At 49.5% G+C, this 26,727-nt stretch overlaps 1 protein-coding gene across 2 annotated transcripts in view; it reads right to left on the bottom strand.

The window, feature by feature from the left end:
• The window catches only part of LOC118583598 (nodal modulator 1), a 63,671-nt gene extending 40,063 nt beyond the window's left edge, over positions 1–23,608 (bottom strand). Inside the window, exons 1-11 of one of the 2 annotated variants that reach the window (XM_036187030.1) lie at positions 23,313–23,608; positions 18,602–18,691; positions 17,744–17,789; positions 14,496–14,596; positions 13,404–13,510; positions 11,180–11,252; positions 8,821–8,973; positions 7,999–8,136; positions 6,912–7,001; positions 4,554–4,659; positions 4,235–4,385 (exon numbers count right to left, since the gene is read on the bottom strand). In XM_036187030.1, coding sequence (XP_036042923.1) covers positions 4,235–4,385; positions 4,554–4,659; positions 6,912–7,001; positions 7,999–8,136; positions 8,821–8,973; positions 11,180–11,252; positions 13,404–13,510; positions 14,496–14,596; positions 17,744–17,789; positions 18,602–18,691; positions 23,313–23,462 — 1,205 coding nt within the window. In that variant the 5' untranslated portion in view covers positions 23,463–23,608. The remainder of the gene's footprint in view (positions 1–4,234; positions 4,386–4,553; positions 4,660–6,911; positions 7,002–7,998; positions 8,137–8,820; positions 8,974–11,179; positions 11,253–13,403; positions 13,511–14,495; positions 14,597–17,743; positions 17,790–18,601; positions 18,692–23,312) is intronic. The other variant, XM_036187041.1, reaches the window with a different exon arrangement.
• Positions 23,609–26,727: the final 3,119 nt, after the last annotated feature.

A 26,727-nucleotide genomic window follows, 5' to 3' on the forward strand; every position in this document is an offset into this window, starting at 1 on the left:
CAGGCTCTCCCAGCATAGCTCCAGAGTTCTGGTTCCTCTCAGCACTTCTCATCCCCCCCCCCACCCAATCTCTCCAGCCCCAGCTTCCATTCCATTGCCCCAGCTTCCATTCCATTGCCCCAGCTTCCATTCCATTGCCCCAGCTTCCATTCCATTGCCCCCCCCATTGCCCCTCCCCAGCTTCTCTGGCCACTCGCTCTCTTGGCCCCTCTCTGCTCTCTCGTTTCTCCTACTCTCCATCCCTCCCCAACCCCACTCTGCTCTCTCTCCTCTTGAGGCCTGGTCTGTTCTTCTAGTCTCTCCCTTGTGTCTACAATAAAACCTTCTCCGTAACCACACCTAGGAGTGGTCATGTGCTCACTGTCATTCAACTCCAGGAGATCTGATGCCTTTTTCCGGTCTCCCTGGGTGCATGAGCATGCGCGTGCGCGCACACACACACACACACACAAATACACCAAAAATAAAAATTAATTTAAAAGGAAAAGAAATAAATCTTGGGTCAGAAAATGGTTCAGTGAGTAAAGGCACTCACTGCCAAACCTGAAGAACCTGAGTCCAATCCCCAAGACTCCTGTTGTAGAGGGAGAGAGCTGTCTCCACGTAAATGCCACAAGACATACACAGACACGTGCACAGAGAAAGAAAGAGGGAAAGAGACTGACTCATAAATAAATGAGTAAGTGTAATGTTGTAAATATTATTCTAAGGTGTGTTACTTTTGTTCATGATGCATTTGTTTAACTCTATGAAGCTGTTACTGTGCCTGTGTAAAACACCTGATGGTCTAATAAAGAACTGAACCGCCAATAGCAAGGCAGGAGAAAGGATAGGCAGGGCTGGCAGGCAGAGAGAATGTATAGAGGGAGAAATCTGGAAGGAAAGTATGATTCCAGAGGCCAGCCACCCAGCTACACACACAGGCCATGCAGTAAGAGTCAAATACAGAAGTAAGAGAATGGGAAAAGCCCAGAGGCAAAAGGTAGACAGGATAAGTTAAGGAAAGCTGGTTAGAAACTAAGCCAAGCTAAGGCCAGGCATTCATAAGTAATAATAAGCTTCCATGTGTGATTTATTTGGGAGCTGGGTGGTGGGCCCCCCAAAAAGAGTTAAAAAAGTGTAATAAAATTTTAAAAATAAAATAGGGGCCGAAGAGACGGCCAGCTAAGAGCACTGGCTGCTCTTGCAGAAGCCCTGGGTTTGATTGCCAGCGCCCACATGGCGACTAACAACTGTTTGCAAGTCTAGTTCCTGACACCCTCTTGTGCCCTCCAAGGGCATGGAACGGACATAGTGTACAGACATGCATGCATGCAAGACACACTCATAAAATAAATAGAAGTAACTCTAAAAAAATTAAAATATATTTTTATAAATAATTTTTTAAAAGAAAGGTAAGAAACATCAATGCATTAAGGAGGCAGGTGTGGGTTGGGGTGAAGCTCAGTGGCAGTACATTTTTGCCTGTGTGCTCAAAGTTCTAGGTTTGATCCCCAACACCATTCAAAAATAAAGTAAATGTCCCTAGGCCGCTTCAAAAAGAAATGAGTTTTTCCAAAGATGCTCAAATGTCATTTTTTTTCTTGCTTTGGTTTAAATATTTCACTTTAAGTAAGAAAATTATGAGATATACACACACACATCAGTTGTTCAAATAAGAGGCTGGGGCCTGGCAGTATGTGCCTATTGACTTTCTGCATTGGATCATTTATCAAATCCATCTGTTTCCCATTTCCTCTCCTGCCAGCACCCAGTGCTAAGGCATCCCCAGCCGATCATCTCCAGATAACTGCCACAGGCCCCTATCTGCACCATCTGCCAACACCCTGGCTTCCCACCAATCCCTTCCCACTCAGCAGGCAGAAAGCCACATCTCTATCATGCCCTTGCTGACCCCATGGTCTCAGTGGCAAGGCTGTCTGTCTCTGTACCTCAGGTACATGGTCAAAGGCTTGCTGACCTCATCACAGCCTCTGGACACACTGGCTCAGCCCCTTCCATTCAGTTTCCTTCCCTCTGAACACGCTGCTCTGCATCTTCTCCCCTTGGTCCTCCTAAGGCCTCAGACTACCACCCCACCCCAATCTACCCCAGGTCTTCTCCCCAGCCTCTTCCTGGCACAAAATTGCAGACCTCTCTCTGTGGCCATCTTCCCAAGGAGCTGAGAGCTGGCAACCCCGTCCTTACCACTTGGGCTCGGCTCCTTGTTACATGTGCAGCCCTCGCACAGCGGCTTACCCGAAGGGTGAGGAACTTACATCTGCTTACCTAGCACGGATGTTCTAGCACAAAAGCAGAGGGACAGGAACAGGACTTGAACCTGAGAGTTATTTTCTAAGAATGATTGATGTCCTCATCTTTCAAAGCTGAAAGGTGACTAGGTGACATGGTGACTAGGCTGATGGGCTGTCTGCCGGGGCTCTGCTCCCTAGCTCTGGTGTCAGCAATCACCTCTGTCCCTCCTGTGACCTCACCCACTTAGGCTCCCCAGCCCACCCCTACAATGCTGGCATTCCACTTCCAGTTGACTAGCCACTTAGGAGTGTCAAGCAGGATGTACACAGATCCAAACATCTAGGTGAGTGTGCCACCAGTGGTCATGTGACACCAAACCTGAACCCTCATCACCTGTCCTCAGCAACACCTCTAGTAGGCTGAGAACCCTTAAGTATCTTTTCTTTCCGTCCTCGACATGCATATAATCAACGACTACATGATTAACTCTGCCAATGGCCAGAAGCATCTCCAAGCACACCTCCACACCATCAGAGAACCTAAGAAAGCCCTCTAGGATCAGACAAGGAAAATGCTCTCAGGGGAGGGCTAATCTCAAAGATCTTTTTCTAATTTAGATAGATATTAGAGAGAGAGAGAGCGAGAGCGAGAGATGGACAGAGAGATAGATAGATGATAGATAGCTAGAATGAGAGAATGATAGACAGATGATAGATAGATAGAACGATAGATAGACAGACATGATTATTTATTGTGTTTGTACACGTGTGGAGGTCAGCGACAACTTGTACAAGTTTGCTCCCTTCTTCCACAACATGGCTCCCAGGTATCAAACTCAAGTTGTTAGGTTTAGCAGAAAGCACATTTACCATCTTCTTTTTCTACTTTAACAAACCCATTCTAACTTGAAAGCAAAAAAAAACAACCTTAAGTGTCCAACATGTAAGTGCCTTCAGCTACTACGATTCAGCACTCATGAGCTGGCTTTCTGGAGCCCATTCCCTATGGTGGGACGCCTTGCTCAGCCTTGATGCAGGGGGAGGGTTCGGTCCTGCCTCAACTGAAGGCTTTGCTGATCCCCATAGGAGGCCTTACCCTTTTGGAGGAGGCAATGGGAGGGCATGGGGGGGGGTGACTAGGGAGAAGCTAGAGGAGGGATGAGACAGGGATCTGTGGTTGGTATGTAAAATAAATTTAAAATAAATTTTAAAAATTATTTTTTCTGTTTTTTCAAGACAGGGTTTCTCTGTGTAGTTTTGGAGCCTGTACTGGAACTCTCTCTGTTGACCAGTCTGGCCTCAAACTCACAAGATCTACCTGCCCCTGCCTTCCAAGTGCTGGGATTAAAGGCGTGCGCCACCACCGCCACCACCATCTGGCTTTAAAAATTTTTTTTAATTAAAAAAAAAAAACAAAAACAAAAGGTTCAGCACTCATCTTTCCAAAGAAAGCCAGCTTGACTGTCGACAGCTATTGGAACTGGATGTGAATCCTGGACAGAAATGTAGTCAGGTCAAAGCTCATTTCCTTCTCCGCTGCTGCCAAGAGGAGCTGGGGTGTGCCCAAGACCGCACACAGCCCATGGGCTGGCTAGAGGAGCTGGGGTGTGCCCAAGACCGCACCAGCCCATGGGCTGGCTAGTTTGATGCCAGCTTGACACAAGCTGGAGCCATTTGGGAAGAGGCCCTCAACTGAGAAAAACGCCCTCAGCGGACTGGGCTGTGGGCAAGCCTATGGTTCGTTTTCTTGGTTGGTAACTGATGTGGAAGGACCCAGCTCACTGAGGACAGTGCCACCCTTCGACAGATAGTCCTGAGTTATATAAAGGAGGCTGAGCAAGACAGTAAGCAGCCCTCCATGGCCTCTGCTTCAGTTCCGGCCTCCAGATCCCTACCTGGCCTCACTCAGTGATGGCCTGTGACGCGGTTAGCCAGATAACCCTTTCCTCCTCCTGCTGCCTTTGCTCACGGTCAGCCGTCAGCTGACAGATGGCACTCACCCTGTAGCAATGAGGTCGGCTAGCTGTGGAGTGTTGGGCGCAATTTTGACGGTAACCGTCTCGAAGTAGAGATGCTCCTTCTGAGCGTGGATGGTGTATGCCCCTGTCGTTATGTTCTCCAGGCGGAAGGAGCCGTCAGCCTTCGTTCTGACTGAAACCGAAGCATGTGAGTAAGAAATGCGCCCCAAAGCTACATCCCAGCAGACACGTGGGAATGCAGTTTTTACAAGGTTTTACACTGAGATTTTGTCACTCGTGACTGTGATTCCATGACAGAAAACAAGCCCTTGAGGAAGCTCAGGACCACATGCCTACCCACCTTGAATCTGGTTGTTCAGGGTGACCACAGCCTCCGGAACGCCTTCTCCTTCAGGTCCGTTCAAGACCCTCCCAGTGACCGAGAAGCCCATGACGTGGAACACGGGCTGCAAAGTGAAGAACGGATGTTCACACGCTCATGTCTTGGCCAGCACCACGGCTCGACGTGCTGGCCCCTCTCCCTCTCTCTCACAGCCTCCATCTTCTCAGCTGCATTTCCAATGCAGGCATGCTCGTCAGAGTTGAATGAAGACAGTCTGCAGACCGGCCCCAGCTCCATCCCTATGTCCCCACTTTAGTGAATCCCATCTGTCTCCAGCCTCTTAAACACAAACCACAGCATCTCCTGGGACCCCAGACCTGTCACCCCACATTGCCTGGGCCCCATGGCTTTCCCCTTCACCTGCAGCATGTCCTTCAGCACCACCTGAAGCCATCACCTAGTCCACCATTACCACCTAAGGTCAGCGACCTACCCTCCCCTTCCAAAGTCCAAGAGCCCTCACCTAAGAGCCCTGGCCAGGCAGATTCCTTCCAATCCACCCTTCCTCTGGAAAGTCGCTTACCACACAGCCCTGTGCCTCGTCTGTGTGTGCCCTGTTTGCTCCAAGCACCAAGCCTGGGCTCTCCTGGGAGGCATTGAGCTCCAAGCCCCTGACCTTTGGCTGCTCAGGTGAGCTACCCAGGTGAGACATCACCAACCTAATTATATCTTCATCAAACTCCTCAGGGTCTGATGCCTGACTGATTCCCTGTATCTCTTCCCTTTCTCATTAAAATGTGACTCTGCAGCTCAATGGAGCCTGTCCTGCCTCAGCTACCTGCTACAAAGCAGTAAGTGCCTCCTGGATGAATGATGTAGGAATTATTTGAAAGAGAGCTTCAAAGTGGCAGAACTTTAGCCTTGCATGACAAGACACCCTTGTAATGCCAGCTCCAGGTGTGACTGTACAGGGCACGGTGGCACACACGTGCCATCTCAGCACTCGGGTGGCTAAGTCAGGAGGATTGTAAGTTCAAGGCCAGTGGTACTGCCTCAAAAAAAAAGAAGGGAGAGTGCAGGGAAGGGAGAAGAGGAGTAAGAAAATGGCTTCCTTTTCATTCGGGATAATCCTTCTGAAAGGAAGTGGTGAACTAGCTGTTTATCCACTTATTAACTCACATATCCAACAAACGTTTTCAACACTTACTATGCACAAGGTGCTAAAGCAGAGATGAAACGGAGAGGCTTCCCTGACATGATGGAATGTTCTAGGCCCTCACTTGAAACTCCACACACTTCAGGTTAAAGCTTGCATTTGATCACCGCCTGGGTACTTTGCCCAAGTACCTGCCACACCCTTCCTGCGAGGTTGTGCAGGTAATCAAGGCCCACTGCTCTTTCTTCCCGGCCTCCTGGCCTACATTTAGGTGTCCTACGCAACCTTAGAAGGTGGGGCCAGCTCCCCTGACTGCGCTGTTTTAGTGGATTGCTTTTCAGTGCATTATAAAAACCAGAGAATAACTTTTCACTAGCACTACTGCCAGGTACCCTTGGGCACTTCCTCTCAGTTGCAAGCTGCCAGCTTTCTGTAACTCTACTTCTGTAATTAAAGACTCAGAAGAATGATGAAAACACATTTACCATGTCTTCTGAACATCTCACCATCCCCTCCTTCCACACGGGCCATGCTCTCCTGAGCTCACACGGTTATGGCCAGGCTAACTTTCCTCAGCAGCACAAGAGGGAAGTGGGCAGCCAAGCTCTGCGCCATCACCTCCCCAGGCTTCCATCCTCCCCTCCATGCTGGCTCTCCTGGCCTCCTCAGGGTGCCTCAAACTCGCTAGGCATACTCTTGCCTTGAGACCTTTGCATTCACCACAAACTTTAGGTATAACCCTGCTGCCCTTTAGATGGTGGCTCAGTGTCGCCTTCAGGGAGAGGCCTCCTGACATGACATGCAGCCCTGTCCCTGTCCTGCACAGCCCCTTCTTCTGTTCCAGAGAGCACTTACCCCTTCAAACACACTAACTTGCTTATCTAAACAGGCACTGGCTCTTCCCATCACTAAAATGCAACGTCCAGAAAGACTGTTGACTCACTAAGCCCCAACTGCACAGCCAAAGCGGAACAGAACTCAAAGCACAAGCCACAGGCCTTCTGGGGCACATCTCACTGAAGGAGCAGCACCGACCAGGACTCCAGCTAGCGCTGCAAGACGAAGATGCTGTGTAAGAGAGGTGGGAGATCTAGTGCAGCCCAGGCTAAGCCAGAGTCCCACTTCCTCCAACAGCCATTCTGGACAGGTTGTCGAGGTGGACGTGTTTGTGACATCCGTGCCCAGGGCCGGAACCCAAACGCCTGCCTGCAGAGCGTCACCTCGATTCTCACGCTGTCGTGCTCCACGGTGAAGTCAAGCCTGGAAGGTGCCACGTCAAAGGTGATCCTCTCCCCTCTGTAGAATGGCACCTGGAAGAAGGGGTCAAGTGATTATGAAGATTGTACAGCACAGTCCTAAGTCAGTATTCACCCAGTCTAGCAGCCAGAACACCCAGGGGAATGTGACTCCAGCTGCTGGTCTAAGGGAAGCCCTGCACTACACTGTGACAGAAGAGCCCATGTCTCCTCTTCAGTACAGGCTGTGATCACCAGGGTAAACATGCTTGCAATCGTAGGTGTTCCTCACTGCAGAACTGTTCGGATGTACGAATGTCTGCATGTGCATCCTAAGATACCTTACGGACAGGTCCAAGTCTGACTGAGAGCCACTACATTCCACACACACCTTACAGACAAACAGACAAAGGCTGATGGCAAACCCAATAGTTACTTAGATTTGGGAGTGTTTTCGATATGGGTTTTTGGGTTTTTTTAGTTTTAGGGGCACTCAATCTATCCTTACTAGGCCGAGTGTTCATGAATGACAAGCCCACCATTTGGCCATTCATTATCTACTACTGATTTGGATCTTAAAGGCCCCCAAAAGCCCATGTGCTAGCAGGCATGTCCAACATGCAGCCTATGTGCCACATGTATCCCAGGATAGCTACGGATGTGGCCCAACACGTCTGGAGATAACAGGGTCATGTTGCATGTCAACTCCTGTGCTAGAGGCATGCTGGTCAGCACCGCTGGGAGATGACAGCAGCTGTCGGAGCCAGGCCTGATGGAAGGAGTCAGGTCACTGGCAGTGTGCCCTTGAGGGTGAGTCAGAATCCCAGCTCTTCCGCTCTCCCCAATCCTGTCACCCCAGCCTCCAGGAAGTAAACAGATTTCCTCTACCACAGGCTTCAACCACAGCCACCGCCTCACCTCAGTCCCAAAAGCCAGAGGGTAATCAGCCAGAAACCGAAACCATGATCTCAGAGAAGTGTCATCATACTGAATGCTGATTCACCCAGCGCCCAGAAGGCATAGGCTCTTCTCACACATAATGTCCTGTACAGGCAGAAACCTACTCACTCACCACAGTGTAGCCCCCACTTGGCAAGGAATAGAAAGAAAATGAGCCATCTTCTTTGGAGACCGCATAGCACAGATAAACCAGGCTCTCATCTGGGGGCTGGAACCCAGACACTGGGGACACATTGCAGCCCAGGACGTCCTATGTCAGGGGAAGAAGAAATTTCCATGTTCTGATTACCCAACAGCCACACACAAGGCCAGGCCAACCTGTAGAGGTCAATGCATGGGTTTCTTGCAAGGACAATGCATGGGGTCAATGAAGACAAATGGAACCCAAATCTCTACACCAGCCTCAGAGTTAAAAATGAGCACTCTTCCGGCTGGAGAGATGGCTCAGAGGTTAAGAACATTGCCTACTGTTCCAGAGGTCCTGAGTTCAATTCCCAGCAACCACATGGTGGCTCCCAACCATCTGTAATGAGATCTGGTGCCCTCTTCTGGCCTGCAGCCAGAACACTGTATGCATAATTAATTAATTAATTAATTAATTAATTAATTAATTAATTAATTTTTAAGATTAAAAAAATGAGCACTCTTCTTAGGAAAAATGGTGAGGCTCCTCCCCAACAATAAGAAAACTGGCCGAGGAAGAGAAGTAACACCCAAGGTGCCACAGAACAGCAGGTGTCAGAACCTGATACTGTTGAACCTGGTCAAAGCCCGAGCATCTCCCCATCCACAGCCTCACGGTGAAGACAGTCCAGGAGACTGTGTTCTTAAACATCCAGGTCACAAACCAACAGTAAGCCCCAGCCTGCCACTCCCCAGCCCCCCAGCACACCCCCCCCCCCCCGATCTTGGCTCTTTATTTTTCTATGCTTACCTCTTTGCTCACTAAAGAAGAAAAGAGAAGAAACTTCACCCCTTTCATGGGTTCCCCGTCACTTCGGACAGAGCCAGATACATTATAGCCAGCCACTATAAGGGGGCCAGCTGCATTAGCGTTGGAGTTCGTCACCCGCACTGTGGTACTTGCCTAGAAAAAGGAAAAGGTCTTAGCTTCAATAGCACTAAACCCTGACAGCCCGACACAGTGGCTTACACCAGCAATCAGGAAGCTAGAGTAGGAAGATAATTGTGAATTTGAGGCCAGTCTGGGCTACAGTGTGACAGTCTCAAAAAGAAATAGACAAAATAAATAAATCCTTTCAGAATATCCAACAGCACAAGGACATGCTAACATTTTTAACTAAGAAAGCAGTATGAACACACAGTTCCTAATAAAATTACAGACACAGGTATCCCTCCAGAGCCACAGGAACTGACCCTGGAACTTCAGACTCAGACACCTAGGTGCCCATGTCCCTTTTATCTAATGGCATACTGTGTGTGCAGAGGCTATGCACATCCCCTGAATACTAAACCTCCATCAGTTACCATTCCCAACACAAGGCCAAGGCTAAACAAGCAATATTTACCATCTAGGACTCAAGAATAAGAAAAATGCCTACATGGGTGTCCAATCCCAGCTGGTGGAATCTGAGATTGGTTGAAGCAATGAACAGAGCCCCAGTCAAGGAGGGCTGGCTGCAGAGAAGGCTGCAGCTGCTCTGGTGGTGCAGACAGGCATGCCATGGAGTACGTGTGGAGGGCCAGAGGCCAAGGCCAGTGTCTGTCCCAGCCTTCCACCTGGTCTAAGGCAGAGTCGCTTGTGTTTCAGCGGTGCACACCAGCCTGATGCCCAGGAGCTGTGAGGGATGCCCGTCTTGGCCTCCCATCTCCCCATGGGGCACGGGGATTACAGATACATCCACCAGTCATCTTTTACGTGGGTTTTGAGATTCAAACTCAAGTTGTTAGGTTTGCACGGCAAGCCTTCACCCACTGAGCCATCTCCCAGCCCTACAATACTTTTTCTATGCAAAATGGATGACAAGGAGTGTGGGAAAATGGAAGTAACTGCCTGTCTGTGTGGTGACTCTGCACCGAACAGTTCCCTTCCTTCATGCTCTTCCTACAGTCCACCTTCCCACATCTGAAATATTTCTCTGTTGAGGGGTGGCCATGCCAGAGTACACAGAGTCTCCCCTCCTACCACATGGGTCCCAGGAATTGAACTCTGGTCTTTAGGCTTGGCAGCAAGCACCTTTATCCTGAGCCATCTCTCTGGCCCCTCCAAAGTCTTCCCCCCGTTTTCGTTGCAGTGCGGCTTTTATACAGCATGCAATTCCCAAAAAACAAGCAATGCCCCTGCTAACAAAACCTGACAGACACAAAGTGAGGGCCAGAACCCCTGCTCCCTCAGGGTAACCAACACCCCACAATGACATAACAGAGCCAGGGCTACAGGCACTGACCCCTGCCAAATGATTGTCAGCCTCACTTAACGACACCATGCTTTGCTTTATTGTTTATCTGTATTCAAGAATATTTAATTACTATAGTATTTTATAAATCACTCTTTGTATGACATTTCAAACATTTATAACCTTTTAGATAGTCTTTGGGCTTTTTGATAGTTTTTTTGTTTAGAGATAAGGCCTCACTCTATTGCCAAGGCTGCTTTAGAACTTACTATGGAGCCCAGGCTGGCCAAAACTCACAGCAATCCTCCTGTTTCAGCATCCCAAGTACTAGAATCACAGGTATACGTTATCAGGCCTTGCACAGACACTCTTTCAATGAACGCTGCTACCACTCAACCATGTTTGACTAAAATTTCAAATACAAAGCAGAATAAAGTTGAAAATTGAAACCAAAAACGAAATAACTGCTTTTTTCTTTCCTTGAAGGAAGGAGCTTTCTCTGGCTGACACAGCCACCTCACTGCTGCTCCTGACACGGGGATGTGACAGCATGCAGCCATTCTCTCCTTAACAATCACAAGGCTGTTTGAGATCTCCCTCCTGCAGGGGGCATGGGCAACAGGCCTCTAGCAGAGTTAGCATATGTATAGTTTTCTGTTTGGGACAGAAAAAGAAGAAATTCCCTGGGAATTTCTGGTGTTGACCACACACTGTTAGCTCAATACAGTGATAGTGGAGGAGGGCTTCACAGTGACACCTAAAGAAGCCAGCAGCAGAGGCATCCGCTGTGGTGGGGAGTTCCCCAATAACACGTACACTTCAGCACCCCAGCTCCCCCAGATTCTGGAGAAACTGTGACTTCATTTCACACCCTAAATTCATCTCCACATTTGTTTCCAAACTGTAGCGCACACACAGGCACGGGCCAGAGCTTACCTCCGTCAGAGCCCAGGTCGGATGAGTTGCAAGGATTTCATAATCTCCAGGAAGAACTTTAAAAAACGCAAACCTGAGAAACACAAAATAGCACATCACTTAACCCAGGTTTTAGACAGGGATTATGTGGGAATTATTGTAGGCTTCCAGTAGCTACTCAATCCAATTCTGTCCAAACCCACTCACTGAACACTCCCCATGTGCCAGGAAGCAAGAAGCCACTGCGCACACTGCTGGCAAACAGAGGGCCAACACTCCCAGTGTCTCCAGGAGTCTTGGCATGCGCTCACAATCAGCAGGTTTGATTGGCATGAACAGGAAGAAGAGGGAGGAGAGAAAAAAGAGCTAAAAGCTAGGAAGTGGGAATGGAGGAGTTGTGTGGGAGAAGAAGGCAAAGGCCAGGCTGGGGCAGAAGGCTAATATATAGACTGACCCTAAAGCCAGGCAGGATGACATGCAACCTGCAATTCCTGTATTCAGGAGGCTGAGACAGGAGAGCTAAAAATTCAAGGTAGGCACTAGAGAGATGTCTCAATAGCTAAGAGCACTGACTGCTCTCCAGAGAACCCAAGTTTGGTTCTGTAACTATAGATAATTCCAGTTCCAGGGGATCCAATGCCTTCTTCTGCTGCCCGAGTGCACCAAGTGTGCATGTGCTGCCCAGGCACACATATACAGGATTCTAGAGACTCCAGGTAAGCTAAGGTCACACTGAGCTGGGGCCACAAACACCACAGCCAGAGTCCTGCCAGGCTCAACCTGAACAAGGCACCCGCCAATCCAAAGCTAATTTTGCCACAAGGAACTTACTACGGGCGTATCTGCATTCTCCCACGGCCTATCAAATGCTGTCTGGACAGCGCTTCAGAACCCCTCTGCTACAACAAAGCTGAGGGGCCACTGGCTTCTGACACTGTTAGTTCAGCCTTTCTACTCCCCGGGTCCCCACGTGTGCTCTGAGCACTGCTTAAGACAGTGCAGGGCAAAGAAGCTCAGAAGGATGAAGGTAGTTCCCAGCAAGGTCTGCAACAAGCTACAGCTGGGACCTTCATCTGAACATAAGAAATCCTCGATCAAGAACTTTGTGAGTTATTAATGCCATAAAAGTGGAAAACTCTTTACCATGAAACTGTTTGGTGTAAGAATTATTTAAAATTCTGTTTGAGTACTTTCAGCCTGCAAACTTAAGATATGAAGCAGACATAGTGAAAAGTTCATGTTCAGATATGAGCCCCATCCCTGAAGGCACATGTGTTGAAGTCCTGGTTCTCCGGTAGAGTGTTGGAGGTGGAGCTCTGGAAAGTGACTGGGTCAGGCCTAACCAATAGATCAGCTTGCTGATGGACTCAGGACAGTGTGAACTATTGGGAGGTAGTGGGGAACATGGAGGGAGGAGCCTCACTGCAGGAAGTGCCTCACTGGGGTAGGGAGCCCAGAAACATGAAAGCTAACACACCACATGTATGAAAACATTCCAAATTCTGGAAAACCCCACATCTGAGGCCCTTCTGGTCCCAAGAATTTGTCTAAAGGACACTCAACCAGGGCTGGGCCAGGAAGAAGCACACCCCTGCCAACAACAGTAATCTTTAAGTTGGATAACACACTAGAAGCTGACTATCAACTTCAGGTACCATTTTGGTTAGGTTTTGTGTACTGAAGTAATAATGCTCTAAATGTTTTCAAAAGTATCAGCTCCGAGTATTCCAGTATTAATCCCAATATATATGCTAACAGTTACAGCTGAGCTCTCCCAACTGCACAGCTCAATTAAACAGCCTTTTACATTTCATTCCGCAAGGTTAACTAAATAACCATCAGGTCCAACTACTAAATGGTTTCCATGTAAATGATAAAATGCTGTCTTTAATCCCAACTGTGTTAGTCTGTAGTTGGCAAACACTGATCTTCCCAGTGACCTCTAATTACCTTCATCTGTCAATTAGAAAGGCAAGCAGAGGAATAAAGTGAGCTGTCCGCCCCCAAGCCAAGGAGCAAACCCTGGCCTGGAGCACTACCTTCACAGACAGCAGCTGGTAATTAATCACCCACCTCCTGCACAGTGGGTCAGATGACTCCCACTTCAAGAGTAACCTGGGTTCTGAAAGCATGAATTTGCTTAAGAGGCCAGATCAGGATCTGAGCCCAGCCCCCTCAACCCAAGCTCCCTGTGCCCACCACGGCCTGGCCTAGCAGCCAGCCTAGGCTCTAGGACAGCACTCACTTTCCGCCAGGCTGCGTGACTGTGGACTGGATCTTCGTGTCAGTGCCTGTGCTTCTCAGGGACACCTGAACTCCTGCGGGACCCAGGGGCTGCCCTTTGCTGAGGACCTGTGAGAAGGAGGACATTAGGACCCAACGGGCAGCTCAGGCAGTCTTTATTCAAGCATCTCCCCACAAGGGACACCTATACCATTTTTCTTTGGGTCAGGGCCTCGTGGAGAGATGTAGTCGTGAGACCTTTGAGGAGGGCTGGGTGGGGAGGGACAGTGTCAGTCAAACACCGCACCAGTGAATCTATGACAAAACATGTATCACGCTGGGCTGGAGGCTGCTCGGTGGATGGACAGAGGACACGCTGCTCTTGCAGAGACCTGAGTTAAGTCCCCAGCACCCACATCAGGCAGCTTGTAACTCTTTCAACTCCAGGTCCAGAGGGGATCCAAAGCCTCTGGCCTCCAAAGACACCCACACTCAAATATACATATCCACACATAATTAAAAATAAAATAAATCTTTTTGTAAAATGTATCACTATTTTACAAATCTCTAAGAACGAAAACTACCCAAGACTCCCTCTCCCGGTAAGAAACCCACACGTGAAACAGCTGGTGACCTCTCTCTCTCTCAGCACAGAAGCACACTTCTAAGTCCATACACTAGAACCCACCAGCACAGGGCCTTATCTCTACTTGAGGGCTGGCTGAGGGAAGAAGAGGGCTCTAATGAGAACGGAGCTGGGGGCAGGCACAGCACACTGGTCAACACCACAGTCACTACCTGGCCCCCAATACCTCCCCGGAGCAGCTCCTAAGACGACAAAGAGGAGGCCCCTCTGGCAGGAGTCCCCGGAAGGGACTGAGCTCTCACGCAGCAAGTGTAACAACTCAGGTCCTGGGCACGCGCCCCTCCCTTCCGGCCCCCCACCACAGGCCACTCCCCACAAGCAAGCTGCCCCCAGGCTTCCATGTAGCCCAGACCCCTGAAGCTCACTGTGGGTGACCTAAGAGCACAAGAGCCCCACTTGTGCAAGGCTGAGAGGAGGTAGCGCACAACAGAGCGATGCAGGGAGCAGCAGACAGAGCCTGGAGCAAACCTTTCCATTCACAGAGAAGCCAGTGAACACAAAGTTGACGTCCCCGCCCTTCGTACAGATGTCGCTCACGCCGTCCACATGCAGCTCCACACTGGTTGGCTCTGGGGGAAAATCGGACAAGAGACAAAAGGTAGCGTGAGGGCTGGGAACACACTTCCCAGTCAGACAGCTTCTAGTATTCCTACATGTGATGCCCTTACACGATCAGAACTAAAATAAAGAGCACAAGTCTCCTGCCCCCCACCTGCCCCCGGCACTCTGCCAGGGAAGGAACGGGCTCCCCAGTGCACTGAGGATTCAGCGCCTACAGCAGCACAGACGGTTGTTGGTGCATGTATGTGTCTGTGGTCCATGTTCCTGTGGGTAAGTGGACATGGAATGTGGAGGCAAGCTGTCAACCTTGGCTGTCTTCCTCTACAGCTCCCTACCTTACTTTTCTCTCTCTCTCTTTTTTTTTTTTTTTTTTTGAGCTGAGGATCAAACCCAGGGCCTTGTACTTGCTAGTGCTCTACCACTGAGCTAAATCCCCAACCCCCCTACCTTACTTTTGAGGCAGGGCCTCTCACTGTGTCTGGACCTATCAATGTGTCTTGGCTGATTGAACAGCAGCCCAGGGATGATGTTCTTCTCTAACGCCCAGTTCTACGGTTACAGACACAGACCACCATGCTTGGCTTTGACGTGAATCTGAACTCAGATCTTCAGGCTTACACAAGACGCATTCTACCAACTGAGTCATTCTCCAGCACCAAAGAATTCACTATGTACCAGGCACCCAGTCCAGTGCATTCTTCAAAGATACAAGAATTTACCAAGAAGTAAACTGAGTCAGGAAAAGGTTAAAGGCTCTTTCCAGAGTGTGTGACACAACTCCAGTCTCACATACTAGCTCCAGCTCTAAAGAGGACCATCAACTCCATGGCAACAGGAAGCTCACCGGGAGGACATGAGCATTGCAGGCCACAGGAACAATGGCAAGAGAAGAAGGCAGCCCCGACTCACCACCACCCCACCCCTGTCTGACCAAGCTCCCAACCCTCACAAACCTGGGTGTGGAGGGAGACCATCTGGTCCTTCATCACCAACCCAGTGGGTTTTCTGGAGAAAACCAAAAGGCTCACCATGATAGAAATCAAAGTTGAGCTTTTAGAACCCAAGAAAGGGCTGGGGAGACGGCCAGGTCAATGAAGTGCTTGCCATGCACACAAGGACCCAGCACAGCAGCACAGCAGCATGCATCTGCACCCCAGAGCTGAAGAGACAGAGGTGGGGTTCCTGGGGCTCACTGGCCAGCCTGCTTAGCAAAATCAATGAGTTTCAGGCTCAGTGGGAGACCTCACTTCAAAAACTAAGGTGGGAAGTGACTGAAGTCAACACCTGACGTCAACATCTGGACTACACACACACACACACGGGGCGGGGAGGGATGCACACAGGTTACTGGTTCTTTTTGTCAACTTGACAGAAACCTAGACATATCTCTGAAGAGGGAATCTTGAGAAAATTCCTCCATCAAAATAGCCTATGGGCAAGTCTGTAGAGCATTTTCTTGATTAATGATTGATGTGGAAGGACCCAGCCCACTGTGGGTGGTGCCACCCCTGGGCAGGTGGTCTTAGGGTGTATAAGAAAGCAGGCTGAACAAGCCAGAGAGAATAAGCCGTTTTGTAGATTTTCTCCATGGTCTCTGCTTTAGTTCCAGCCCCAAGTTCCTGCCTCAACTTCTCTCAGTGATGGAGTATTGACATGAGAGTGTGAGCTGAAATAAACCCTTTCCTCCCCAAGTTGCCTTTGGTTATGGTGTTTTATCACAACAGCAGAAACCCTAACTAAGTACTGAAGTACACCCACAAAAAGAATTCTATACAGCAAAGGAAATGACCCAAAGTCACACACAATAAAGACAAGTACCATAAGAAACCAGACATGAAAAGCAGCCTGTATAATTTTATTTAGCTCAAGTTCAAAACAAAATGCACAGAGTGTGGGGGTTCAGGCTCTAATCCCAGATACTTGGGAGGCTGAAGCAGAAAGATTATAAGATCAAGGCCTGCATGGGCAATGCAGAGTTCAAGACCAGCCTGGAAAACTTGAGTCACCCCATAGCAAAATGAAAACACACACACACACACACACACACACACACACACACACACAAAGCAAAACTGTTAAAGGGTTGGAGACATCACATACAGAAGACCCCTGGGTTCAATCCTTAACACAGAAAGAAAATAGAGCACCTGTCCTTCTGGATGGTGAGGACAGGCTCACCAGTAAGCACTGCAGGAGGTCAGTGGACACTGTGGCAGCTTTCTGGGGTCTAACAGTTCTATCTTATCATCCAGCAACTAGGCAGGTATGTGCACTTTGTAAAAATTCCCTCCATTAAAAAAAGAGAGAAGAGCTGGCAGGCCTTTAATCCCAGCACTCGGGAAGCAGAGGCAGGAGGATCTCTGTGAGTTAGATCTCTAGAGAGAAAGTTCTAGGACAGCCAGGGGCTACACAGAGAAACCCTGTCTCAAAAAGAAAAGAAAAGAACAGAGAGAGAGAGAAGAAAATTTGGGTGACTCTGTTACAGTCCCTGCCCGTATCTGGAAGCATAGTCCAATAAGAAGCCCAGACAGGAGGGAGCAGAAACAAGCCTCAGAGGCCAGGAAAGTGGCCTCTGCTCCCATCACCTGGCTGGCCCCCTCCAGTTTCCTGGGATGCAGTAATTGGTGCCCCAACTTTACTGAAATAGGGCTTCCCTGGAAAAAGGAGCTGCAGGTGCCCTTCTGTCGTGGTAAGGAAGCCCTCAGGTGCCATTCTCGTGCCCAGGCTACAGATGGGCTCATCCACTGCCCCAGGATGAGTCTCCCCTCCACAGAGCCATCAACTCCAGTCCCATGTACATCTGGAGTCTGATAGCAAATGTGACAATGTTTAAACACTCCCCTTATTTTAGAAGGAGGGAAGGGGCCAGACACTGTAACACACATCTGTAGCCTCGACTGCAGGAGGCTGACACAGGAAGACGCTGAGTCTGAGGCTAGCTTGGGTTGCACAGGGAGACTCAAGAACATATATAGCCCTGGCCCTGGGACAGGAAGAAGGCCCCAGTTCATGTCTAGACTGTGTAATGAACTGAAGCTGCCAAGGCAGTTTTTCCAGAAAGAGGTACAGACCACAAAGGATGCCTTTTAAAGAAAATGTCAGTCAGCATGCAGTGTGATCCCCCTGCAAAGTGATCTGTTACTCAGCTCACTTACCAAAACTCCAGCCCAGAGGAGGCTCAATCTTCAGGATGAAGTCCCCCTACAAGGCAAACCATGAAAGGTGAAGGCAGAAGACCTGAAGGGCCTGGTGGATGGAGTACTGTGATCATTTCACCCCAAACAGCGTCATCTGAAATATAACCTACACCAGGCTCTTCTAAATGGTGACAGCTGGATTCCCTTCCAGGAGCAGCTGGCTGAAGCTGGACACCCAGAAATTTCCATCTAGCAACAAGGAGACTGCCATGTGGAAGCCCATTTGGGAGTTGCAAAGACTTGGGCTGGCAACATATCGCAGTGGATAAAGAGCTTGCCATGCAAGCCTGATTTCCTGGGACCCGCAAAAAGGTAGAAGGAGAGAGCTGATTCCCAAAAGTTGTCCTCTGACCTAAACACACACACACACACACACACACACACACACACACACACACACACACACACCATGGCAGGCAGGCCAGTACCCATCCCCCCCCCCCCCCCCTACACAGAACATAAATGTCTCTGACATGCAAACACAGGATTCTCTGAGGTCGAGTCTTTCGATCCTGGCCCATGTGACGGCTGGAGTAAACTGCAGAGCTAAGAGCTGTCCAGCTCGCTCCTGCTGTCCTCCTCTTGCTAAGTTGCCTGCAGCATCCCCTGTGAGGCTGTGAGGCTGGAATGTCTGGAGATACTGCCAAATGTGCCCCACTGGATCCACTCAACCGTGAGGAATCTGCATGCCACTGGTCATTACAGTAAGAATAAGTGTCTGCACGTGGGGGGAGGCCATGCTCCTGGTCACCACAGTCATTTGGGGATGCTAATTAATTACCTCCTATCATAAGCGCCACTCGATAAGACTCTTACCTTATCATACAGGGGGATCATAAAGTAGCCGTTGTTAGGAGCACAGTCCGTCTGATACTTCAAAGTCCCATGCTTGGTGTACAACCTTACCTGGAAAGCAAGGAAAGGAAAGTCCTAATGCTGCCTTAGAGAATTAGTCAGCATGTGACGCCTGAGGGCCTGCCATACGCTAGCTGCTGAAACAGCTTTGGGGACAGAGGGGAAGAAGACAAAGCACCCCAAAATAACGTTATTCACGGTTCTTTTATTGAAAGCACCGCAGTCAACCCCAAAGTCTTGTTGTTTGAAGCTTTTCAGTTTGCTTAAGTAGCTGTAGCAGCGTGTTTGTGTAATTTCCGAGTCTAAAACTTTCTGATTTTGCTGTTAGCAAGGCACCAGTGAAAATCAGATTCCTAGGCCAACAGGATGCTCAACAGGCTGAGCGTCTACTGCACAAGCCTGGAGACCTGTACCCAAGTCCCGGAACCCACATCAAGGTTGAAGGAGAGAACCGACTCCACAAGGTCGTTCTCTGACCTCACACAGCATGCGTGGACACACACAATAATATGTGCTTAGACCCATGACTGCCTGGCCCTCAGTTCCCCCAGCACTGCAGTTTAGACACAAAGGCAAGTCAGCAGGCAGATTCCTGAGCTGCCCCTCAAAGGCTTTACCCAGAAAGTCTAGGATGAGCATGAGGCCCCAAATGATTCTAGATGCTTAGAGGAATAGTCCCTAAACGCTTCCCCTGCCATCATCAGAACAAAGACTGATATGGAAGACATCAGATGCATTTGCTCTCAAGGCCCGATACAACTGCTGCACCCTAAGCATCTGCAGACACAAACCTCTCAGCTGAAAGGCACAAAGCCATATCATCAGGGACTCCCCTACAGTGGGTAACCTTGACAAAGTCATGCTACTTCCAGAAGCCGAGCTTCTTCATGGTAAAAATAGAGACACCCTGCTTCAGGACGGCTGCGCTTACTCCCAGTGGTGTGGTAAGCAGCAGGTACAGGCACACACTCCAAAAGAAGAGTGTTCTATGTAATCCGTCTCTGAAGGAAAGCCACTCAGCACCATCAGGCAGAGACACACCAGAGGGTTACAGGCAACTCCCTAAGACGGCCTGCACGGCTTGATGACTATGAACCTCAGTGTCCCAACCTGTAAAGACACATTCGGGTCAGACGACATCAAAGAGCCTCACCTCTAAAATATGAATGTCGGGGCTGCAGAGAAACTCAGCAATTAGGTGCACTTGCAGCTCTTGCAGAGAACCAGAGTTCATTTCCAGCTCTAGAGGATCCAATGCCCTCTTCAGCCGCTAAGGGCACTGCATTCATGTGCACATAACTATATACAGATACACATGAACGCATTTTTTAAAAAAAGAATATTGTGTGGCAAAAATACAGGTATGATCCAGTGGAGGCTTAGAAAACATATAAGCAGCACTCTTTGGAAGGGGCAGTGTGAAGCAGGGAATGGACTGTAGCACTCATGGGCAATAATCAGGTCACACTCCACATAGCCCAGACATCGACTTATTTACTTTAGAGTCCGGCTAGTCAGTGAAGTGTGAAAACAAATTTGCTCTAGGCCATAAAGAAATCCAGACACATGCACTGCATATACACTAGCTAGAGGACCAGGAGGCAGCAGCCAAGGGTGTCGCCACCTCCCTGCTCCACCTAAGCCATGCCCTGCAACTTAAAGATGGCTGCTTATCAGGAGAAAAACTGTGTGTGTGTGTGTGTATGTGTGTGTGCGCGCGCGCGCGCGCATTTTTAAGCCAAAGAGTAACTTCAGCTGCCACTCCTTGGGAGCTGTCCACTTCGGTTGTTGAGATAAGAGTCTCTCAAAGGCCTGGAACTCACCAAATAGGCTAGGCTGGCTTTTTTTTTTTAACCACATGGGTTCTGGGGATAGAACTCGGGTCCCTGCTCTGCACAGCAGGCACTTCAATGACTGGATGGTCCTCCCCAAGTCCAAGAACCCGGTTTTGATGGGAATTCTGACTGTTAAACCACAGGAACCTATCATTTTTAAAAAGACTTGTTTACTTTTATGTATGAGTGTTTTGCATAAATGTCTGTGCACCACGTGGGTGCCTGATATCCACAGAGGCCAGAGAGGGAGCTGGATCCCCTGGGACTGGAATCACAGATGGCTGTAGACCATCGTGACAATGCCGAGAACTGACCCTGGTCTTCTGCAAGAGCAGTAAGTATTTTCAAGCACCGAGCCATCTCTCCAGTCCCTATAACGCTTGTTAGCTGTAGCGGATACTATGAAAGGGCAGAATGTCAAGTCCAGAGCTCTGTCTGGTCCTTTGTCTGCACTGGGATTCCCCATCTGAGACAAGCCTTCAGTATATGCTAGGTGCATAGTTTTTTTGAAGGAAGGCACCTCAGGCAGAAACCGAGGGAAGAAGGCTGGAAAGAAGGATGGGAGAGCAGCCAGGTGTGGCTGCACAGCCTCTGCAGGCCAGCATCTGGGAGGCCAGGGCAGGAGGACCAGGAATTCCAGACCACCTGGGCATGTCTCAAAAGACAAAAAAAAAAAAAAAAAAAAAAAAAAAAAGAGGAGAAAAGGGGAGAAGGGAAAAAGGGAGGGAGGCCGGAGACTGAAAAACCCAGATTACTTACATGCTATAAGATACATTGTATCGGTCAACTGGGAGGGGGAGACTGAAAAACCCAGATTACTTACATGCTATAAGATACATTGTATCGGTCAACTGTCAGATGCTGTTTAAGCTCACTGAGAAGTTGGCTGTGGGAGCAGTGTTGTCCCATCTCCATGGGACCTAAGCATGTTGTCTAAAAGTGTCTTCCCTGTGACAGGGAGGGAAAAGCAGAGCAAAACACCCCAGGAGTAAAACATCACATCATCGAGAGCAGCTGGAAGGTGAACTATTCCTAAGAGATGTCACTACTATCCATCCCATGATACTTTTAAAAGTGCCTGGGAAGCCACGAGTTCAGCCATAGGAAGCTGGAACATGGAGAAAAAGCTCAAGCAGAACTCCAGCTGACGCCCCAACTTCCCCAGTCCGTTTCTGCTGGCTGCTATAAGCCCTTTGCTTGATGGTGTCATCTCTATACGCTGCAATGTTCCTTCACTGTGTTGAGGACTCCAGCTGACTTCCTCAGTCAATGTCTGCCAGATGTTTTGAGTGCTCCGTTTAATGACGGACAAACTGCTCTGTGTATCTGCTAGTTGCTGTGTATTTAGGAAGCCCATTCATTCAAAATCAAAAGTATGGCTTCCATACTTCACTCTCTGGACCATACAGTACATCTTTTGTAAAGTACAGGTCAGAAAAGGGCAACATACATCTACGCAGGGATTATATACATGAAATGTCTGATGTCGTAAGCAGAGATTACAAAAGGATGGTTGCTCAAGACATGTGGACAAGGAACCCTGGGGCTCGAGAAACAGTTCACAACGGGCCACAAAACCCATTTTCTGCTCTCTTTATCCCTGTTAGTGCATGGGGGTGAGGGCACCCGACTGCCTTCTCCTTCCTCCCAAAGCTGCAAGAAGCCCAAATTAAAAAGTCTTTCCAAAGCAGCTTCTGAGATGCCCAATGCTGCAAAGCCAAGAGGTGGCAGTGGCACCTGGTAACATGTCACCACCAGTTCCCAAGGAGCCCTGGGCAGAAGGACTGAGGGCATACTCCTGTAATCCAGCCCTTTGGAAGCAAGAGAGTCCAGAGTTCAAAGCCAGCCTTGGGTATATTGAACTTGAGGCCAGCTTGGGCTGTATGAGAACCTTGTCTCAAAAAAATTGGAAAATAAAATATGAACCAGCCAACCAACTAGAGAGGCACACACAGAAAGCCTGGAAGACAACTGATTCTCCGCCTTAGGAAATCATGCCTCTCAGGTCTACCACTTCTAACACCATCTTACACAGACTGGGGTTTGGACAAAGGCCAGCGGGAAGGCAGGGTGGGGACGGCTGCTTACCTTTCCCCCGGTCCTAAGTGACACATTAAAGGTGGCCATTGCCAGCACTGGGACAGCTCAAAGAGGCCTCACATACCCTTCTCTTTGGCACCCCCCACCCCGCCCCATTTCTCCTCCCGATGGGCACCTGTCTACTTCCTCCCCTATCCCTCTCTTCTCTGGCCCCACTACCAGCCTCCTTGGGAAAACCAGGCCTAGCTCTCTCTCCGGTCCCCTGTGTCTACTTCTGCCCACCACCACCACCCCCTTCTTCTTCTCACGAGCTTTCTGGGTCAGGATCCCACTTGGGCTGATAACCATTTCATACAACTTTCGACTCAGTCAAAAACAGCTTCACAAATCTCTAGTGTAATTCCAGCAACTACGCAGGGTGGCTGGCAACTCTGCACTTAGAAGAGGAAAGGAGTGGTGGGGAAGGGGAGGCGGCTTCACAGCCCCAGAGGTTGCTATACTGCTCCATGTCAGGACTTAGCGATGGGAATCGATCCTCTTTAAAGGCACCCCAGGAAGGACGACGGAACGATGGGTCCGAACCTTGGGGTTTGCAGTACAGAGAGTGACACGTGTGGTCTCCAGGTTCTACAATATGGTCGGGCAGATCTGAAGTTCAGGGGTCTTGGTCTGGGAGAGCCGGGGTCTGGCAGGCCCTCTCTGTCCCCGCCCCTCGGTTGCGGCTGGGGAAGGGTGCACAGCCACCGAGAGCCTGGCCCGGGGTCACCCAGCCCGGGCCGCCACGCGCGGCGGCTCACCTCGATGAGGGAGTAGTTGATCTCCACGTCCGACTTCACGAAGCCTCCGCAGCCGACCACGATGTCCTCGGAGCCGCCCGCCCGCCCCGCGCCGCTCAGCAGCAGCAGCAGCAGCAGCAGCAGCGCCGCGGCACCCCGGCTCGCACGCATGGCCCGGCCTCCGCGTGCCTACCCTCCGCAGCCCGCCCGGTCCCGCCCCTCACACCGCACGCAGCCGGCTCCTTCCTCCTCCTCCTCCTCGCTGGCCTGACAAGCTCGGGCCCCGCCCCGGCGCCGCTCCGCGCAGGCGCGCCGCGGCCCTGCGCCACGCCCCCCAAGGAAGACCGCGGTGACTCGCGCTCCGCCAGGAACCGCGGCCGCTTGCGCCTCTGGCGTCCTGGAGGACTCCGCGCAGGCTCTGGAAGGAGCGGCCCAGACAGGCTTTCTCCACTTCAGATTCAGTGTCCACAACTGAGCGCTTTTTTGTGGATTGACGTAGTCAGCAAGTCCCAAATCTTTTGACTCACATACTTCACAAGTCAGTTGTAATTTCAAAAAGCCCTTTAGACATTTGTTATTTGGTTCTCCTTCCTGCATTTCCCCCTCCTGCTCTGTCACCGGCGCTTAATTCTATAACAAAATCTCGTTTTAGCCAGACAAGTTCAAGGCCTGCCTGAGCTACAGAGCAAGTTCGAAACCAACCTGGACATCTTTAGACACAGTCTGAAAATAAAATGTAAAATATTTAAAAGGGCTGAGGAAATAGCTCAGTGCATGCCTAGCAAGACCCTAAAACCACTCCCCCAGCACTGGTACATATGCAAGTTGAATGTGGCTTATAATCAATCCCTGCACTCATGGGGCTGAGGCAGGAAGTACCAGTGTAACCAGAGAATAAGGGGTTGTGGGTGTGGGGAGCCCTGAGGGGGTGTCCTGGGCCCATGGCACAGCCAGTAAAGTGTTTGCCTTGGAACCTAAGGATCTGAGTTTGATCCCCAAACCATGCCAGCTGTGGTGGCCAGCGCTGGGGAAGTGGAGACGGGAGGACCCTGGGCCCACGGTCTGGTCTAATGGGTAAGCTTCAGAACAATGAGAGGCTGTGGACCCCCTTCCTGAGGATGATACTCAAAGCCGTCCTCTGACTTCTGCATGCATGTGTAAACCTGTGAACAAAAACTCCTGAAAAGAACCTGGCTGGTTAGAATGTCAGTAGTGGAGAGACTGGGATGTTGCAGGCCCAGAGGCTAATGGCCTTATCTTGGGCTAGTTCTGGCCCTCTGGAACAGCCACACCATCCCCTGTGCCCTCTCCTTCCCTGTGCTGACGCTAACATCTTATGACAATAGAGAAAAAAACCTTGTAGAATCTATTGATTCCAAAGTGAGTAGAAGTGGGCAACTATCTTCTACAAATCTGAGAGCTAAGAATGTCCTCAGCATCTTGGACCTGTAGGAAAGGCTCCTCCATCTTGCTGCACCTGCCTCTCTGATGTGCTCATCAACATATTCTAAACTCGCCTTAATTTATGACTTTTCTGTTCTGTAAAACTATAAAAACTTCGTGAAACTGCATGTTGGGAGACTATAGTGAAATTCTAGTCAAGTCACTTGTGTCTAGAGCAAACATCAGAATGAAATAGCTGTTTGTTGGAGGGATATTAGACCTTGAAGAAACCACTGTAGAAAACAGCGACCATTTTCTGTTATCTATAGTGCTGTTTTTCTGAAGGACCTTTACAACCTTCGCATGACTTCAGTCACAAGAGGGCCCTGGAATGTCTGGCATTATTGAGTACTTCAAACAGTGCACAAAAGGGACCAAGGTTGCAGGGGTGTGATGCGTTCCTTCACAAAACACAGATTAGATCCGGGCCTTTGGTATGAGGAACTTGTTTTACCCTCTGCACGGCTGTTTGAGGTTCAGTTTGCCTAGGCTGGACCTCCCTGCTGCCTGTAAGGCCTAAATTCATCTTGTCCCATATAACTTAGAACACTAACAGAAGATGGGATCTGGGATGACTCAAATTTGTGTTCCTGGGCCGTGGCTCAAATTGGCTCCAGAATAAACTATCTTCTTCCCTTTAAGATAAAAGCTAGGATCTCCTTCGATAGCCGGGCAGTGGTGGTGCACGCTTTTAATCCCAGCACTCGAGAGGCAGAGGCAGGCAGATCTCTGTGAGTTCAAGGCCAGCCTAGTCTCCAAAGTGAGTTCCAGGAAAGGCGCAAAGCTACCCAAAGAAACCCTGTCTCAAAAAACCAAACCCCCCCCCCCCCCCAAAAAAAAAGAGCTAGGGCTGGAGAGATGGCTCAGAGGTTAAAAGCACCAACTGTTCTTCCAGAGGTCCTGAGTTCAATTCCCAGCAACCACATGGTGGTTCACAACCATCTGTAATGAGATCTGGTGCCCTCTTCTGTATACAAAATAAATAAATAAATCTTTAAAAAAAAAAAAAAGATAAAAGCTGTGGTTTTGTGTCAACACACCTCATACATGCACATAATGAAATGAAATCTGTGATCTGGCTTCTTTATTATAAAGGATGTATTTCTGTTGGCATGGCTTTTCTGTTAAAAATGATGCTGTTGGTCCTGTTTTTGAAACGGCATCTAACTAGGTAGACTCACTGAGATCAACCTGCCTCTTCCTCCTGAGAGCTGGGATTAAAAGCATATGCCACCTGTCTGGCTAATGATGTTTTCTTAATCAAAACATATTATTGAAGTTCATAATAATATTAAAGGAGATATTTACATTTTATTTTCATCCCAACTCTAACACTTGCACAGAAAAACATTCTGAAGGCTTTTTCCCTCTCATATGCCTGAGATTTGTTCAGTTGATTTTCCTTTGAATTCATTCTCTCAAATGAATTCACACACTTGAATAAGTAATTTTAATTCCCCCAGCCCCACCCCTCCGAAACAGCTGTGTAACAGCTGTGGCTGTCCTGGAACTTGGTCTGTAGACCAGGCTGGCCTCACACTCACAGAGATCCGCCTTCCTTTGCCTCCCGAGTGCTGGGATTAAAGGCATGAGCCACCACCGCTTGGCATAAATATTTTTAAAAGTAAGACTCTTTACATTCTTCCCAGCACCCGCATCTAGCCCACATTCATCCCCAGTTGCTCAACACTTAGGTTACTAAGTCTGTTGTCTTTCCTAAGGACACCCTCCTGCGATGGCCCGGCCCAGAGTGTGCAGGAAGTTTGGAAGGGACTTCCCATAGAGAGGAAGTGTGGAGGTGTCCCGGCACTTTTCGGAGGTTCCAGAATCACCTCACCAAGCACCAGCTCCACCTCCCTGTGCTGCTGGACCTTGCCCTGGGGCCTCTCCGCTTCCCAGCTCCAATCCCAGTCAAACCTGCCTGGTCCCGCCTCTTCCCCAGTCTGGAGCCTGGCTCTGAAGGCTGCTGCTCTAGGACAGACAGACCGAGGGT

Source organism: Onychomys torridus, chromosome 1, assembly GCF_903995425.1.
Source record: "Onychomys torridus chromosome 1, mOncTor1.1, whole genome shotgun sequence".
NCBI classification, from domain to species: Eukaryota; Metazoa; Chordata; class Mammalia; order Rodentia; family Cricetidae; genus Onychomys; species Onychomys torridus.